This window comes from Triticum aestivum, chromosome 5A (assembly GCF_018294505.1).
Source record: "Triticum aestivum cultivar Chinese Spring chromosome 5A, IWGSC CS RefSeq v2.1, whole genome shotgun sequence".
Lineage (NCBI taxonomy): Eukaryota > Viridiplantae > Streptophyta > Magnoliopsida > Poales > Poaceae > Triticum > Triticum aestivum.
The window spans coordinates 557,009,088-557,027,589 of record NC_057806.1 but is presented as its reverse complement, the minus strand read 5'-3'; the positions used below and the strand labels follow the sequence as shown (position 1 = coordinate 557,027,589).

Below are 18,502 nucleotides of genomic sequence, written 5' to 3'. Positions count from 1 at the left end.
AATCTGGGATTCAACATAAAAAAATAGAATCACTACTTTCATAAGTATATGCAACCTCAAATTTTTGGACCAGATTCAAACCAAATTTAAGTTAGATAAAATTATTAAAATGCCATGAATTATGATAGATCAAAATCGAAAAGGATTTTTTAATCTTATGAAATTGGATATTTTAGTGAGATCTAGATTTTTGTGTTAGCAAAATTTCAAACCTCAGTGCAACTTGTACTTTTTCATTAAGTTGCAATTTTGTAAAAGAAAGTGCAATATAATTTTTTTTATTAAGCAAAACTAGCACTCCCCCTCTCCCCGTCCTGGGTCATGATCCATCACTGGATCACCTCCCCTTTGGCCAGCCACCAACCACCTAATTCATAGCAATCCATTTCACTCTCTTTTCCTTGAGACCATGGCGGGGCCCTCCACTCTTCAGAGAAGTCCGAGACTGGAGGCCAAGTGGCTAGGACGCATCACGGATCTGTCGTGCGAGCTCCTATGGTGCATCGCCCAAAGGCTCCCGTCAAGCCGAGACATCGCCAGCTTCCGGCTGATGGGCAGGCCCATGTTAGAGCACGTCTGCGGATGTTTAGGGGGCTTGATTTGCTGTATCTGGCTGTAGATGATTTGAGGGATGCAATGTGCAAGAGCGATGCAGCGAGGCCACACTGCTAGACTACATGACGTCCGTCTTGCAAATGCTCATTAAACGTGAGAGAGGGAACACGGAGAAGGCCAGAAATTGCCAGTAAATACAAACACATTCAATGCATTCCAACTATATATATCCAACACGAAACTAAATATGCTTTGGCTGTAGCAATTAAAAACCAAATATTTTCCTCCACCACCATCACAGCTTCGGATCCCTTCAGCAGGTTCTCCGCCACCAGATCCGCTCCAGCACCTCCTCACAATGGTCGCCGCAACGCTCAGGGCCCAAATAAACACCCATGTCGCATCCATGTTCGCCTCGGTGAGTCCATCCCCTCGGCGTCCCTCCCATCTAGACCCCGGTAGTGTGGTTGTTCCGGCGGGCTCGGTAACTAGTTTATCTTTGCCTTCTCGTGATGTGATCCATCTAGGGCATGCTGGACGAGAATTTCCAGCAACTGCAGTCGATGGAGGAGGATGGCAGCGCAGCCCTGGGCTATGTCGCCGACATCATCAACCTCTTCATCAACAACACCAACAGGATCCTCAACGACATCACCGCCCTGCTGTCTGCCCTACTCTCTTCCTCTGCTTTTGTTATCTTGTCTCGATCGGGTACTCATTGATCTTGTCTGCTCTGCTTTCCGGCCCGCAGGAACCAGCTCGTAGTGAACTTCGACATGGTGGATGTCCTTGTGCGTCAGCTCAAGGGGTGCAGCTACAGGTATAATGATGATAAACCATTTCTTTCCCTCCCCATTTTTAACTGCGTATGTGATTGTTTCTGTGTTACTCCATATCGTGTGATTCTGATGTATTTCTCATGAGCATGCCGTTCGTGGTGTCTGTGTTGTCGTGTAGCCATAAGTAGAATTGCCAAATCTAGTTGTGTTTCAACGGGAGTACCGGTATTCCCCTGGATATGCTTTGGCCGTAGCAATTAAAAACCAAATATTTTATACTCCCTCCATTACTAAATATTTGTATGTAGTCCATATTGAAATACGTCAATATACATCTGTATGTAGTCCATATTAAAATCTCTAAAAGAGATTTACACTCCGTATTTAGAAATGAAGGGAGTAGTAAGGAAACACGAGCGCATGTGTCCTGCATACACACTCCTCTCCCGCCGTATTCAATGTGCATTGAGAGTAGTTTTTCTACACCCCAGCTTGGTGCATCCCCGCTACACCCACACATGAAAACATAGCAAAACATTTCAAAGAAATCTGAAACTTTGTGGGAAGGACTATGAAAAAAACTTATAGGTGCTTGCAAAGTTTTGTGGTCAAATGTTATTCGAGGAGCTATGTACAAAAATACAGAATTACTCAAAATGTATGTGCACTGTTTGAGCAGAATTTCTAATTTTTTTTGGTATAGAGCTCTTCGGATGTCATTTGACGACCAAACTTTGTAAGTGTCTATAACATTTGTTCATAATCATTCCCACAAAGTTTTATATTTTTTGAAATGTTTGGCTATGTTTTCTTCCTTGGGTGTAGCGTGGTCAAATGATATTCGAGGTCGGTCGTGCACTATTACGGCAGCACGTTCCTAGCAATCGGTGAAGCCGTCGGGATCTCTATCTGCAACCTCGCTAGTGCTACTCCGAGTGTGTGGGCGCTGTGGAGATGCTTCAGTCCGCCGGAATGGAGCTACCCCTGCAGCTACCTGCAAGTGGACGGCAAGCTTCACCTCGTTGGCACTGTGCTTGAGACTAACACCCGCCACACACCCGGGTCTACATGTGCGATGTCTTCGCCAAGAAACGGATGTGGTCTAGAGTGATGGATGTTGGCCATCGGACATTGTTCAAATATCTTCATGTCAGGCAATGGTGGAGTAAGCATTGCAGGGCTCATGATGAATTCTGTATACTTCTCCGAACATCTGGATGGCCGTCAAGAGGATCCAGATCATAAGTTGGAGATATTTGACATAGGCACGCCGGAGTTGTTATCTTATAAGAAAAAGGTCCAGGGTTTTTCGAGGCTCTTTGTTGGATTCAGCCAAAACCAAATCTATGGATGCTTGGCACGTACATCTCTGTCTTGTTAATTATTTGATGTTGTTTTTTGTCATATTTCCATCGGTGGGGCTATTATATTCTAGAAATCAGACCGTCTGTCTCACTATTTCATGTCAGTTTTCATTGAAACTAGCTAGGATATTCCGCTAATCATGATGCATGCGCTCGGTTCATTATTGTCAAGGGGGGCGAAAATATATTAGATGTCATACTTTGTGGATAGATCTTAGTCAATCAACGGTCAAAGTGGTGAAAGAATTAAGATGCCATATATATGGTCGTTATGATTTTGCAACCTCTAGATAGGGTTTATAGATTATGAAAACCCCAAGCATGTGATGTTCATGATAACGGGTAACGACAAAAGGGGAAATATGTCATACTCAGAGGATATGATGGCCGTCAGGAGGATCCAGACCATAAGTTGGAGATATTCGACATAGCCAATGGCATGTCGGAGTTGTTCTCTTCTAAGAAAAAGGCCCAGGGTTCTTCGGGTTCCTGGATTCAGCCCAAACCAAATCTATGGTGACAAGGTACGTACATATCTGTCATGTTATTATTTGATGTTGTTTTTTGTTGTATCTTGATCTGTGGCGCAATTAGATTCTAGAAATTAGATTGTCTATCTCACTATCCCATGCCAGTTTTCGTTGTAACTAGGCTTTACATATTCTGCAAAATATTGATGTACGTGTTCGCCACAAATATTATATGTCATATTTTGTGGATCGGGCAATAGTCGATCAATGGTCAAAGTGAGGACAAAATTAAGACCCTGCAACCTCTAGATAAGATTTATAGCTTATGAAAGAAAACCAGCGTATATCATTTTCATGATGACGGGTAGCGTCAAAAAGGGTAGAAATTTCATACTCGGTGGTTATGTCGTTTCCGATTTTCAACGGTAGTGGTAGTTAGCCCACTTAATTTTAGAACTAATGGTATTTGTCTAGTTACCAAATCCATGGTTTCCTAGGTCTAGCGGGTTTTCATGCTCTGCTAGAAATTTCAACCCTCCTGGTTGGCAAGAACGACAATCATGTATGGCAAGTTGGGAAACACATTTGGAAAACCCATCATTATTTCGTTTTAAAATTTAGATTGTGAATCATATGTGAACACTTACTCCACTCATGTTGTGTTTTTTTTACCCGCAAAAAAAGATCACAAATATCAAGTTTGTGATCATACATGGGTAACAACAATAGGTTAGATTTGTGTCAACTATTGCATAGACCGTTATATGCTTTGCAACGATACTTACTTACATCATTTTATTTCTCTGGTTCTAGCTATATCTAGGGTTTGCCTGGTCTGCTAGGTATCTCAATTATTTTAGGTTCATCGTTATAAGTGACATCTGAAAAGTTATGTATGTGATGTCTGTGGGAAAGCCATTATTTTATTTCAAACAAGGATGGTAGGACCTTTCATCATACCCTTGAGGATGTAGCGTATCTACAATATAGATAACAAAATGACAAAAGAAAAGACTGAAGCATGAAACTGAGCACTTTAAAGTGGGCGGTTGAGAAAGTGGCAGCATTGCGCCTCAGCTCACAGGGTTTCAAATATTTGGATTCACTCTGCGTGCATAACTAATTACTTTGTCTGTGCTGCAGCGCGGCAAACATGCTAGTGCAGGTGGCGCATGATTTCTTCAACGGGATGAAAGGTTGGACACCGTCTGTTCCTAGGTTGGCCTGATGCTATTGCTGGTGAGAAGATGCTGAGAGGTGGATGAGTTGGAGTTCTTTACTTTGATTTGGTGAGGTTTCAGTTAGTGTTTCGTTTTGTTTCAAGCAGTTCTGGTTTTAAAGAAAGGAAGAACAACAATTGGGAGTGTTCTGTGTGTTAATATTTTACCTTCATCAGGGTTGCTCTGTGTTTTAGCAATTGTTGCCTTTTAGTACATTTTTTGTTCTGATCCTTCATGGTCTTGAAATTATTTTGGATATTGTTGTGTAAATTTTTCTACGGTCAGATTTATTGTCATTGTCCTTGTATTTTGCAGTGGCATTGTTCGTTGTGCATGCAGTTCACCTGCCAACATAGTTTGACTCTTCAACAGGGCATTTTCCATTTTTAGATTTTTTTTATCATCCGTGGCAGTTGCATATGTGTCCTACACTCCACACCCAGCGTACTAATTTGCATTCCTTACAGGATGCAACAAGTGTATTTTTACTGTTATGAGGACCATGGAATTTTCCCTGTTTGTTTATATGGTTTTCCCGTCTAGTGGCAATTTTGGTTGGTAGGAGGATGCACCCTTGGTCATATTCAATTGTCACATGAACCACATGTGTTGTGTGCTTCCCTCACTGAACTCTCTTAACTTGAGAATTTGTGTTCTATTTCCTCTCTTCTCTCAACTAGTGCGCATCTATATGATGAACAATGAACATGTGTATTAATTCTAGCTATTCCTTTTCACTTTTAAAACTTCAACATGTGTATTCTTCTTCTCAATGATCATTAAACAAGTTGACAGAAGATGCATTCGGAAATATTTCTGCAAACTTGATCAATGTTCAAAACATACATGAAAGATTGTAACATCAGTATAGTTCATTCTTGTACCTAGTAAAATTTAGCAAATCTTATCACAGTGTAAAAACAATGTCAAAATTAAAGTTCATGAACATTTTTTTTCAATTTCATGAATAGTTTTTCAATTCACAAACATTTTTTTTAATCTGCGAACATTTCTGAATTTCATGAACTTTTTCTAAATATGCAAACACCTTCTCAAATTAGTGAACACTTTCCGAATCTATGAAAATTTACGAATCCGGAGATCTTTTGAATCCATGAACATTTTTTGAGTGAATGATCATATTTTGAATTTGTGAACAATTTCTGAATCTGTGAACTTATTTTGAGTGTTGCAACAATTTTTGAATCAGCAAACAGTTTTTATTTCATGAATATTTATTGAATTCATGACCATTTTAAGTTTCAGGATTTTTTTGAATTAACAAAATATTTTTCAAATCCATGAACATTTTTTAATGTTACGAACATTTTTTTAAATGTCGCAAACTTTTTTTGAGTCCATGAAAATTTATTTGCATCTGACAACAGTCTTCAAATCCGTGAGTAATTTTGGATTCCACAAACAAATATTAATATCATGAACATTTTTTAATGCGTGAATAATTGTTCAATATGTGTATTAAAAAAGTTTAGTGTATATTAAAAAATCAGTTTGTATTCAAAAATATGTTTATCATGTATTAATAAATGTTCTGTGGGTATATGTAAAAAAGTTTATCTTATATAAAAAAAGTTCACCGTATATTAAAAAAATTATGTAATGTATATTATAAAAATCTTTAGTGTGTATTCCGAACATATTCATCCTCATAAAGAAAAGGAAAAGGAAACAAAATAAAGGAAAGAAAAGAAAAGCCCACAGTGCTAGCTGGTGAATGTGCACTTGCTTGTTGGCGCCTAGTCGATGGAGCAGACCCATGTAAGAGGGCATCTGAGTTCTGTCTATTTTAGTGCTCGCTATAAGCGACACACAACACTGCCCACACTTTGACGCTTAATGTGTGTGTGTGTGTGTGTGTGGGCGGGTGGGGGGGGGGGGGGGGGGATTAATTAAGAGGTACCCCTGGGAGGCCTCCATAGATGTCATTTTCTTTGTTTACTAGCGTGCAACTGATGTGTCTAGCATCCGCCACACCTCGCACGCATGGCACACCGGGGTTTATTTAGGATTTTTTTTTTGGCTTTCTGATTTTGCTTGGTTTTTAGGGAAGCGGTGCTTTCCCCGAGAAGCACATATACTTGTGCTTTTCTGGTTTTGGTTTTTTTTTTGCTTGTAGTTTTTCTCTTGCTTTTTTTGTTTGTGTTTTTTCCATCCCTTTAATCATAACTTTATCAAAATGTATTAACATGTGATCCAGTTTTAAAGATTTCAATGCGAGAAATTCAATGGTTCAAGAGATAAAAAGTTTTGAGAACATGAATTTAAGAAGAAGAAAAACTTTCAGATTACGACAAGTGGACACGTCAACACCAGAAGGTGGGAGTGACCTTTACAAAGAGTGTCTCTTAATTAATAACTTTGCTTAAGGCGTCACATAGGAGAAAGTCTCCATTCTCGGTTGCGATTTAACCACAAGAAGTACCTCTTAATTAGTGATTTCGCTTAATGCGTCATATAGGGGGAAATCCCCGGCGATTTGGGCACTAGGCCTATCATCAGCGGGCTGCGCTGTGCGGGCGTGCAAGTTAGCTAGTTGGGCCTAGAAGCAACAAGCAAGGCCCAAGAATTATCAATTTGCCCGGGCAAATCACGGCAAGCTCGCCGGCGAGTGAGCCCGCCGGGTCGCCAGGTACTGGCCCCGCCTTCCTGCTTCTCAGGAAATTCGTATACTCCAGACACACAATCATTCTTCCCAGCAGAAGAGGAAATCAAGCGTAGACGAGTGACAGTGATTCATCCAAGTTGTCTATGCTGAACATTCTCAGGCATCACATATCATGTATGGACGCACGCAAGCAGACACTACCAAACAAGCCATTTGATTTCATTGGGAGGCCTTGTGCAGAAACAGTTTGGAACAGGCAAAGAAAGGGATCAAGCGCTGCTGCTTTCCGTCGCTGCTGCGGCGGCGGTCGTTTCCCTTGCCGGCGTCGCCAGCAGTTCCTGATCGGAGAGGCATGGTCCAGATTCTTCCTCTAGTAATGTTGAAGCCACTGTGACCGGACCCTGAACCATGTGAATGGAGTTTCGAATCAAAAGAAAAAAGCATTTCGTCCAGGCAAATAATAATAAAGTACAGGATCCTGATTTCTCAACGAACTTGAGCATGTGAGATTCAGTTCAGGCACATTTTGTTTCTCGACGAATTTAAGCATGTACTCCGTATTAGATTCAGACACATTTTTGCCGATCGGTGATGTGGAAATAGAAACGAGGAGCAGAGCATTTACCGGAGGATCTGAAGACGCGGTCCCCTGTTTCCTCTTCCTCTCCTCCCTGGATCTCAGCGATTCCACCGGAACGTACACCTGCCACCGCCCGTCATGATCAGCAGCATCCCCACAGAGCTTGAGAAACGAGCGCCTTCAGGAACATCTACCAAGCGGAATCGAAAGAGACGGGACCGTACCTCGGGCATCCCGATGAGGCGCATCAGCTCCGCGACGACCCGGCGCTGCTCGTCCGCGCGGCGCTCCCACTCCCGCATCTCCCGCCGCAGCGCCTCGTCGGCCTCCGCCAGCGCCCTCTCCGTGACCTGCCGCGCGGCCCGCAGGCGGCCCCGCCGCTCCCGCGCCTTCTCCAGCTCCTCCGCCAGCGACACCTCCTTCTCCCTCACCACCGCCGCCGCCGCCCTCCGCTCGGCCTCGTCCCGGCTCGCATACGACCTCACCGACGGCGGCGACGCGGCGGCCGCCCGCGCCTTCGCCTTCGCCTTCGATTTGGCGGCACCGCCGCCGCCCAAGGACGGGGAGGCGGCCGCGTTGCCGTCCCGCGGCTGCAGCGGGACCCGCCGCGCGCCCCCGGACCTGGCCTCCGACGCCATCGGAGTGGAGGAGGATCCCCGCTCGCGTCGTGAATGGATGATTGCTTGATTGATTGCCGTGAGGAGGCGTTGATTTGGGGATTTCGCGAGCGGTTTGGGGGGTTCGAATTTGAAGGGTTGGGAGAGTGGGTTCAGAGTAACAACGGCTAGTAACTCTGGATGGACGGGTTTGCCCGTGGGGAACGTGGGGGCGCAGGCAAGACGGCCGAGGGCAGTCTCGGCCTTGCCTGGTCGTCATTTGGATGGCTTTCGGCGCTGAGACGGACACACGCATGATGACGATGCTCTTTTGCGGGGTTCTCGGGGAACGCTTGCCGGATGACGTGCTGCTGGCGCTCGGTATCTTTTCCTTTTACGAATGGAAGGAAGATCTATATTTTCAGAGATTTCAATACGGACTACTCCCTCCGTTCTGAATTACTTGTCTTGGATTTGTCTAGATGCGCATCTAGACAAATCCAAGACAAGTAATTTGGAACGGAGAGACTACATACAAAGCAAACTGAATGAATTTGCATCTGAATGTAGCCCGTATTAGAATCTTTAAAATTGCTTATATTTAGAAACGGGGGAAGTGGTATGAAAATAACAGTTTACAAAGTCGGTGAGCGGATGGCAGGACCTAGCCAGAACCTGTGAAGATATCGTCCAAGAGAAAAGTGTCGGTTCCGGCGTAATTGCACCCTGGACCCCACGTTGTACGTAGTGCCACACGTCAGAGCAACAAGTCGCCATAATGCCTCGCCGATCTACATCTCTGACTGCTACATCTAGTCGAGAACCCCACAGGCAACCTAGAAAGTGCCTCAAGGAAGAAACGACATCATTGCTTCATTGCATCTGATCCTCAACCCTACGATCTTCCCTAGTGTTCAAGGAGGAAAACCTTGAAGGAGGTGACACCACCCTATTTTTGGCCAAACAATTGCAATTTCTTCATGCACGCTACAACTAAACATTTTGACTTTGCCCTCTATCCACCTGTCTTGTTGACTCTCCTCGTCGACAACCAACGTCTCACCCTCCTCGTTCTTATACAAGGAATGGCGGAAATACAAATAAGATGCAATGGCCTTACACCTCACCTAGGATCAACGTATTGCCTTCTTCTACATGATAGAGCAGAATGCTATGTGCTCTCTTCCTTTCCGCACATCTCACTAATAACTCTCATGCTGAAATTCTTACCCGACAAATTACGCAAAATGATTGCAGCTAAAACCTATTGCTTAAATCATTTTGGACCCCCCCCCCCCCCCTCCCACCTCAAAAAATGGATGGTAGCATGTTGATTGAGCATATAGATGATTAAAAGGAAATCCATTCCCATGTATAAATACGATGAGTCCCGTGCTTTTCTCTCACATTTCACGTTGACCAATTTACACCTCAAGCCAAGCCAAAGCAAGCTCACTGTTTCAGCACCATCGACACACAGATACTTGCTAAGTGATGAACACTATAGTAATATAGCAATAGTATGTATATGTAGTTTCGCCATGGAGACACCAAGTGTGTTAGTCAGACGCACCTCCTCGGTTACTAGTAGGATAAAAATCAAAATGAAAATAAAAAAGTAAAGTGAACATGTAGAAAGATAGTAGAAAGAAGTTCTAAAAACATAACAAAATAAAAATAAAAAGTAAAGTGAACATGTAGAAAGATAGTAGAAAGAAAGAAATTTAGAAACATAACAAAATGAAAATAAAAAGTAAAGTGAACATGTAGAAAGATAGTAGAAAGAAAGAAATTTAAAAACTCAGCACTATAGGGGATTTCTCAAAAAAAAAACTCAGCACTGTAGGGAAAAAGAGCCAAAGTCCACTCTAATCGAACAAAATGTAAGGAATACTGACACAAGACACATTCTGGCGTGGGAGAGAAAAAGAAAAACAAGTGCAGAGCGAAGGAGGGAGATTTCCAGCGGGAGCTTAGCTACCACGGAGGGAGGTAGGTATAGTATACGTTTACAACTCGAGTGTATAGATGTTGTACGCAACGGTGCCTACGGCAGCACAGGAAGAAGAGAACGCGTACGTCTTGGAACTAAAAAAATGTTTTGGTTCGAAGAAGCGTTCTTCTCCGGTGACGGATCTGATCGTGGCTTTTGCCCCGTGGGTTCACACCTACGATTAAACCGGCCCGCCGATGAGAGTCGCTAGGCTCTACGGTCTTTTTTTACACGGTATATACAATCACACATACACATACACATACTTCCTCTGTTTTAATTTAGTACTCTGCATGGGTCCGAATAACTGCCACACATGTGGCATGGACGGGAACCCGCTCGCACGCCTCGTGTGGCATGGACGGAAACCGGCCCGCACGACCACGTCCGCGCGCACAAAAGTACGGCCCGCACGTCCGGTGTGTGGCAACCCCGCCCGCACTGTCCCGTCCGGGCCAGACGACCCGCTGCCCGCACGACCCAGCCGTTCCCGGCCTCCGATCCATCCCCTCTCTCGTCTGCCGCCATCGTCCCCCACCTCTCGAACCCCGACCTCCGTCGCCAGCCATCTCTGGTTGCCATGGCAACCAGGGCAGATCCGTAGGGCGCTCCCACCGCAAACCACACCCCAACCCTCCCCACCCCCAGCCCCCCACTCCAACCCAGCCCTCCAGAGACGATCATCTAAAACCAGGTGAAATCTCCCGATCTCATCCTTCTCATCCTTAAGGATGAAAATCTTTCGATCTTGTACTGGGTCCATGCTATAGGGGTAGAGCACTGCACGGTTCGGTGTATATTCGCAATTGCCAGGCAGAATACACCAGATCTGCCATGTACTACGTTTGAGATTAACTTAAGTTCATAGTTTAATTGATGCAAGTAGTTCGGTATGAAATGGATGAGTAGGAATCCCTAAAAAAGGGCAGGAAGGACAATGTTTGGAATGAAGGGGGTGGTAAAAATTAATTGCCACTTGTGTATAACGACAGTTGCCACCTTTCGTTGTCAGTAGCTGCCACATATTTTGACCTGTTGCTTGCCATCCCTATCTTCTATGTGCAAGCAGCAGAAGAATACAATTCTCGTGGATTGTTGATGCCTTCTTGTTCATCCAGTGATTGAGAACACATCGGAAAGAAGCGAGACACGGAAAGAATGAATCACAGAGATGACGCTGATGCTTGGGGTTTTTAAAGACCAGAAACGCCCCCTTGGGATGCATCAGAGTACAATCAACTCATCTCTGTAGGGCCGTTGCTGCCACTACTAGAACAGTATGCAGGCGTAGGTATGATGCGTGATAACAAAAGAAGAGAACAGTTGCCATCTTCGCAACGATGAAGATGACATTCTACTTATGTCATACACTGTCATTTTTTCGCAGGTTCTTATTACCAAAACACTCTTAGGGGGCCCCCGTGGCAAGTTCAGTCACAAGGCGCTAACACTGACAAATGTACGGGCAGCCAACTTCAACTAGCTAGTATGGCTAATCAAGGTAATGCAAAACAAAAAAGAGCACATACTGCTGTGGACATGAAAAATGAACATGCAAAAAAACTGGCAAAAGGACTCACGAGTTATCACGGGTGAAAATGCAGAGCCTTCATGCAGCACGTGGCATCAGGCAGCAACCATGTACCTGCCATCGACGTCATACACAGGTGAGTCCATAAAAAAGTGAAGTTGCGGATGCTCAATTAGCAGAAGGAGCATAGTTGACAACTACAATTGCCATGACTGGACATCTACAATTGCCATGAATTAAAAACTAAACTTGTCATCCCTGGACAACTGTTGTTGCCATCCCTGGACACCTGCAGTTGCCACGGAGGAACAACTGCAGTTGCCATGCCAGTGCAACTACATTTGCCATGCCATGGCAGTTGCCATGAAGGAACAACTGCGGTTGCCATACCGATGCAACTACAGTTGCCATGCCGGTAAAACTACAGTTGCCACATCAGGGGCAACTGCAGTTGCCGTGCTAGCACAAACTGCATTTGCCATGAATTGACCAACCACTACTATGCTTACAGGTTATTACGCTGGTGGTAACCCGGCAAACATCTCATGGCAAGCTTCACAAATTGCAGGTGGAGCACGTCATTATGGTGTCACAGACCACACAAGATGGTCAAATGCAGCACAATAAGGTAAGGAAAAAAATTGAACCACAAAAACAGCGCTACATTTGTTATTTGTAGTTATTTGTAGGCAAAACAATAGTTGCCATGTTTGTTGAACAGTAGCTGCCATGACTGGACAGCTACAGCTGCCATACATGTCCACGCGCAGACTCACGGCTTGCTGTTTGAAATGATGTCATGCCAAATCACTCGAAGATGGTGTGACCCGTTGCGATACACATGTTATCCAAACAAAAATCTTACTCTCGTATCTGTTTTTTCTATTACAGGGCCTACAACTACACTGAACAGCGGCGCGGGGACATCTACTGCGGGGAGCTCTGAGCGCACGGAAGACGCGTTCCACCAACCAGCAGACAATCATGTCGCAAACAATTTCGAGTCAGAGTCGGGAATGGCAATCATTCCAGCAATACCGACAAGCACCCCTTTGAACACAAGCACTGGCAACACTCAAGTAGATGGAACTGCCACCGATACTGAAGTGAATGATGAAACTAACGACGACGCACAAGGGGATGAAGATGGTGGGCAATCAGAGATCGTGGTACCTCAACCACCGTACATTGGGCAGAGATTTGAATCGTTCGAAGAAGCAAAGGAATACTACCAGACATATGCAAAGTTCCATGGATTTGCGGTCAACACCAAGTACCATAGGAAAATTAAGAAAACTAACGAGTACAACAGAGGTGAGATGAGGTGCCACAAGGCACGGAGGAACAAGAAGGGGAAAGGTGTTGCGCCTGTCGTTCCGGAACAAAAGAGAGGTATCATTCTCAAGACTGAGTGCCCTGTCCGGTGTAAGCTAAACGTAGATGGAGCACAGTGGGTGGTCAATGAATATTTTGACGAGCACAACCACCAACTCATAAAGAAGTTCGACCTGGTAAAATTTCTGACCGCCCACAAAGGGTTCACCCCCGTTGAAAGGCAACTCGTAAAGCTGCTACATGATTGTAACGTCGGTCCATTAAGAATGGTACAGATATTATCTCTCATCCACAGCAAAAAGGGGACTCTGAGTAGCCTGCCGTACATACCAGCTGACGTCACAAACCTACAGGCCAAGTACCGTAGAGAAAGCAAATTGGCAGACATAGAGGCCACAATGGCCTACTTTGATGAGAAAGCGAAGGAAGATCCAGAGTTCTTCTACAGGATAAGGTTGGACGATGAGGACCGTGTTAGGAACATGTATTTGGTGGATGGTGCTGCAAGGAGAGCCTACAAACATTTCCAAGATTGCATTTCATTCAACACGACGTACCTCACCAATATGTACAAGATGCCATGCGCTCCATTCATAGGAATAAATAACCACAATCAGTCATTGCAGTTCGGCTGCGGGCTCATCCGGAATGAAGACACGGATGGGTATGTTTGGTTGTTCAATACCTTCTTGGAGTGCATGGATGGACTTGCTCCGATGAACATAATAACAGACCAAGATTTCAGCATGCGTGCAGGCATAGAGGAGGTCTTTCCGTTGACAGTGCACAGGCACTGCAGGTGGCACATTATAAAGAAGGCTGAGGAGACGCTAGGACCGTTCTTTACTGACCGTCCAGAGCTGCACAAGGCATTCGAGCTGTGCGTGGACCATAGCTTGACGTTGGAGGAGTTTGAAAGGAGCTGGATGGCCATGACTGAAACATATCAAGTCCAAGACAACAAGACTCTTGTTATCCTGTGGGAGAAGCAAATGTACTGGGTGCCGGCCTACTTCATGCAGTGCTTCTTCCCCTTTCTGCAGACTACGCAGCGCAGCGAGGGGTTCAATGCTGTTTTGAAGCGGTACGTCAGCCCTGGCAACTCATTGCTACAGTTTGCCAAAAAGTACACAGCTTTGCAACAAAAAATTCTGGGATCTGAGCTACAACAAGAAGTAACCACGATACTAAAACAGCCAAAATTGCTAACGTATTTACCGATAGAGAGGCAAATGAGCAAAATATACACCAACAAGATCTTTAACAAGTAAGTCAGTTGCATTACAGTCTTATTTGCAGAAAAAGCACCAAGTCAGTAGGTGCCTTATAGAGTGCAATGCAGTTGCCATGTTTAATGAAATACTGTTTGCCATGCTTACTCAGCTGCAAGTTGCCATGTTCGATGAAAATTCTGTTTTGCCATGCTTGCTCGGGTGCATTTTCCTTATTGAATGAAGTGCAGTTGCCATGTTCAATGCACTGTGCTTCCATTGGGGCATGTTGGCATGCAAATGCCAATGTCAACTGAAAAAAATGTTATATTGGCGACACATATGCTGAAATGCAGTTGCCATGTTTAATAAAATGCATCTGCCATGTTTGTTGAAATGCAATTGCCATGTTTACTCAACTGTAGATGACATGTTTAAATAAAAGGGCAGTTGCCATGTTTTATGCAATGTGCTTCCATTGGGAAATATTGGTGTGGAAAAATGACGATGTCCAGTTGAAAATGTACTACAATTGCCATGTCTAGTGTACTGCATTTGCCATGTCTAGTGTACTGCATTTGCCATGTTCAACGTACTATATTTGCCATGTTCAATGAACTATGTTTGCCATGTTAAAAAAAATGTATTTCTATTTCCATGACAACATAAGATGGTACAAGAAAAGAGCGCACGATAGTTTAATAGAAAACACACAAAACTTGCAGATTTCAGGAAGAAATAAAGCGTGCCAGCATGTTCACGGCTTTCCAGGTGGACGAACATACGTTCAAGGTGTGTTCTATTTTGGGCATGTCAGATTCAGAATCTGAAGACCCGGGCAAAGGAAGGAACTACTTCGTCAAAGCCTCGATAGGCGAAGGTGAGTATTACTGCCAATGCTGCAAGTTCGAACGGGGCGGTATTGTGTGCTGTCACATACTAAAAGTAATGGACATGAACGTTGTGACACGGATGCCCCGCCATTTCATAAGGCGGCGATGGACTTGGGACACTGACGACGCGTTGGCACCGCAGACAACACACGCAGTTCTGGCTGTGCATGACGAGAGACCTGAGTCAACCGTGGAAGCCGTGAGGCACGTTGTGCTGACAAAGAACTATCCTGAGCTAATTGATGAAGCGTGCAAGAGTGATGAGACAGCGAGAGTCGCAGAAAAACACAGGAAGGCACTAAAAAGAGAGCTTGATGAGATCAAGATGAGGAAAGCTGAGGAAGCCTTACACCGGTTCCCCCGCACATCAAGTGTGCCTTCATCCACGGGGCCATCATCTGAAAACTCGGAGATAGAATCTGGAACAGCAAGCACACAGACCCAGGTCAGGAACCCACCCCGTTCCATCACAAAGGGTCGTCCAAGAGAGATAAGGTACAAGTCAGGATTGGAGATCCAAGTAAAACACAAGAAAACGAACAAAGGGGCGGGCAATCCATGAGCAAAAATTGGGGCGATGTGACATGGTCCTTGTGGACATTTTGTTTTGTACCCTAGATGATGAGAATTTTTTTAAAAAAATTGGCAGAATGACTCTTGAGGGGCATTAGAAGTGGAAGGAAAATTCATTGAATGGATAAATGCACTTGCCATGTTATGGGTACTTAATCTGCCATGTTATGTGTAGTTAATTTTCCATGTTATTTGTAGTTAGTCTGTCATGCTATTTTATACTAAATATGCCATGTTATTTTATACTAAATATGCCATGCTAGTTGTACTGGATCTGCCATGTTAGTTGTACTGGATCTGCCATGTTAGTTGTACTGTATCTGCCATGTTAATTATGCTGGATCTGCCATGTTGTTTGTATTGTATCTGCCATGTTAGTTGTACTGAAAATATGCCATGGTATTTGTAATGACTCTGCATGGCATATATTTTCATGACAATACGACGCGGTTTAGAGACACATAGTGTGTTGTGTGCAATGTATGGGAAACAAGTTGGAAAAAGCGTAACGTGCATAAACCACAGCAAAGGTTGTGGCTACATGATCAACCTACCCATGCTAGCCGGTGCAGTTAGCGATGAAAAAGAAGAAGCAAAATAGCCAAAATGAAAAACGATGATGACTTTCACTACCCATGTCTGATGAACTACATTTGCCATCTTTTTTAAAACATCATAGACGCATTCGAAACAGCAAACCGGTGCTAGAAACGATGAAACCATTGTAATAATGATAAACATAAAAACATATCTGCTGTAACGCCTAAAATAGGTTCACGTCCACACATATATTACAGAAACTATTCAAATGTCGCTCACACACCACCACTACATAGTAGGCTACGCGGGGTTGCAGTCATAACATAGCACACAAACATAGTTTTCGACGAGAATAAAGAGATAGTACCTTACATTCCTCGGCAACAGAATGTAAGGTATGCGTCCGGTGTGTAACGCCACGTGATCACTTGTACTTCTTGATGACTTTCTTGACAGCTTCCTCCACGAACTCGCGTGGTCCGGACCGCTTGTTGAAATCTTCATTCGTCAACCAGTTCCATGTGTAGATTTTCCGGAGCTCAACGACCGTTGCAGCCGTGATAGCGGGGACAATTCTGCCTTTCCACTTTGCAAAGTATTCCAGTGCGTGAAAGCCACAGTCCGTCCTGCACAAGGAAAAGAGTCAGGTGAACACGCAAAAAGGACAGACGTAACAAAGATAGACTTCAATTCAGATGTGACAACAAAAGAGGGGTTAGATTGATGTAAATGGCATATGAAGGAAGGAAGAAATTACGTGTTCCCTTGCTTCGCAGTCGCCACATACTCAGTCGGGAAATGCCTGATCTGGACCTTTGAATGTTCATAGTGACGGTTCCATATCTCTTTGAGGTTGTTAATGAAGAATTCGGCATGCGTAGTAAGGTCTGCATCAGCTTCCGAACAGATTGAATCAAGCACCTCAAAACATTGGTTCTTCAGGTCAAGACAGATTGCATAGTGGTGACCACACTTGTCGTGTGGGTCATGTGGTGCAAGCTCCTGGAACATGGGGAACATGACCTGCATTTAAAAGTGAAGAAATGAGAAGCATAGTTCACATAAAGAATAGCAGAGGGACAAAAAAATTAGAATCACGTAGAATGTTTGGTTATGGGTGGGGGTAGTTGAAAGAAAGTTGTCGTCCATGTATGAAAAAAATGTGCCGTGTATTTTACTATCAAGTTGCCACATAGTTTGCACGGGATGCAAAAACCAAGAAGTCAATATGCACGGCAGCTGTTGCCACATAAACACAAGTGCAAATGATGGCAAAAAATCACACCATGTGAAAAAACAGTGCAGACAGGGAAGGAGTACTCACATATTTCTTCAGTGTGAGCTTGAATTCACTGTGTTGAGCAAAATTCTTCCTCGGGATTTGTGGTGGAAGTCACCATCCCATATTTTGCAGGTCACGCTGTAATGCATGATTATCTTTTCGGCACACACATCGGTGTGATTGTTGATGTAGTCGATCCCGCATGCAACTATATTCGTCGACATTTTACCATTTGGCCTCACGGACTCGGCAAGATCACCCAGGTCGACGTACGTCGCTCCGCATTGAATGACTTTGGTTCTGTCCAAACATGAGCTGTATGAAAACGATATAACATGGAAGAATCATGCCTACTAAGTAAAAAAAATATGAAAGAACTAAAACATAAGCGGATCGTGTATAGAAAGTACGAAGAAGATGAATGGTAAAAAAGGAGCAAAGCAAAATGAGAGATTATGGGGTGTGGTCATTTACGCTTTTAGCTCCTTCATGTGCTTGCTGCTGGCCCTCGCATTTTCAAACCGCTTGACGATATCGTACAGCTGGGTTTGTTCCTTAGTGGCCCTGAATTCGGACTCGTAGTTTTCCGTGGGAGGTGGGTGAACTATCCTCTGCTGCCTCACAGAACCAGGAGTGGCACTCCTAATGGTATCCTCAGATACCGTATCTGCAGGCACGTTGGAACTTGATTGCCCTTGCCCTCGTGAGGACCTCCTCTGCAATGCTGCCTCCTCAATCATGCGGTAAGCTTCGTCAAGTGACGGTGAAATCTCCTCAGGGGTAGCTGCAACGATAAAAAAAAGTGGATTAGGATACCTAGAAAATCAAAAACAGATGGATTGTGAGAAGATAGGGTGCATGATGTGAGATGTAGGTAGAAAAAGTGGGGCAGTTGCCATGTGTGGTCCAACTACAATGGTCATGTAATAGCAACTACAATTGCCATGTAGTTGC

At 44.2% G+C, this 18,502-nt stretch overlaps 1 protein-coding gene across 1 annotated transcript; it reads right to left on the bottom strand.

Moving 5' to 3' along the window:
- Window positions 1–7,126: 7,126 nt before the first annotated feature.
- LOC123107669 (probable ubiquitin carboxyl-terminal hydrolase creB) lies at window positions 7,127–8,369 on the bottom strand. Its single transcript, XM_044529617.1, has 3 exons — window positions 7,819–8,369; window positions 7,640–7,717; window positions 7,127–7,415 (listed from the first exon to the last, which is right to left on the bottom strand). The coding sequence occupies exons 1-3, from the start codon at window positions 8,230–8,232 to the stop codon at window positions 7,284–7,286; spliced, it is 624 nt and encodes a 207-aa protein (XP_044385552.1). The 5' UTR covers window positions 8,233–8,369; the 3' UTR covers window positions 7,127–7,283.
- Between the last annotated feature and the right edge of the window lie 10,133 nt (window positions 8,370–18,502).

Excerpts from the sequence above, each read along its gene's own strand:
- LOC123107669 (XM_044529617.1), bottom strand. The coding sequence starts at position 8,232 with ATGGCGTCGGAGGCCAGGTCCGGGGGCGCGCGGCGGGTCCCGCTGCAG. Across the intron at positions 7,718-7,818 it reads GCCTCATCGGGATGCCCGAG|GTGTACGTTCCGGTGGAATC; the intron begins GTACGGTCCCGT and ends GGGCGGTGGCAG. Across the intron at positions 7,416-7,639 it reads CCGCGTCTTCAGATCCTCCG|GGTCCGGTCACAGTGGCTTC; the intron begins GTAAATGCTCTG and ends CACATGGTTCAG.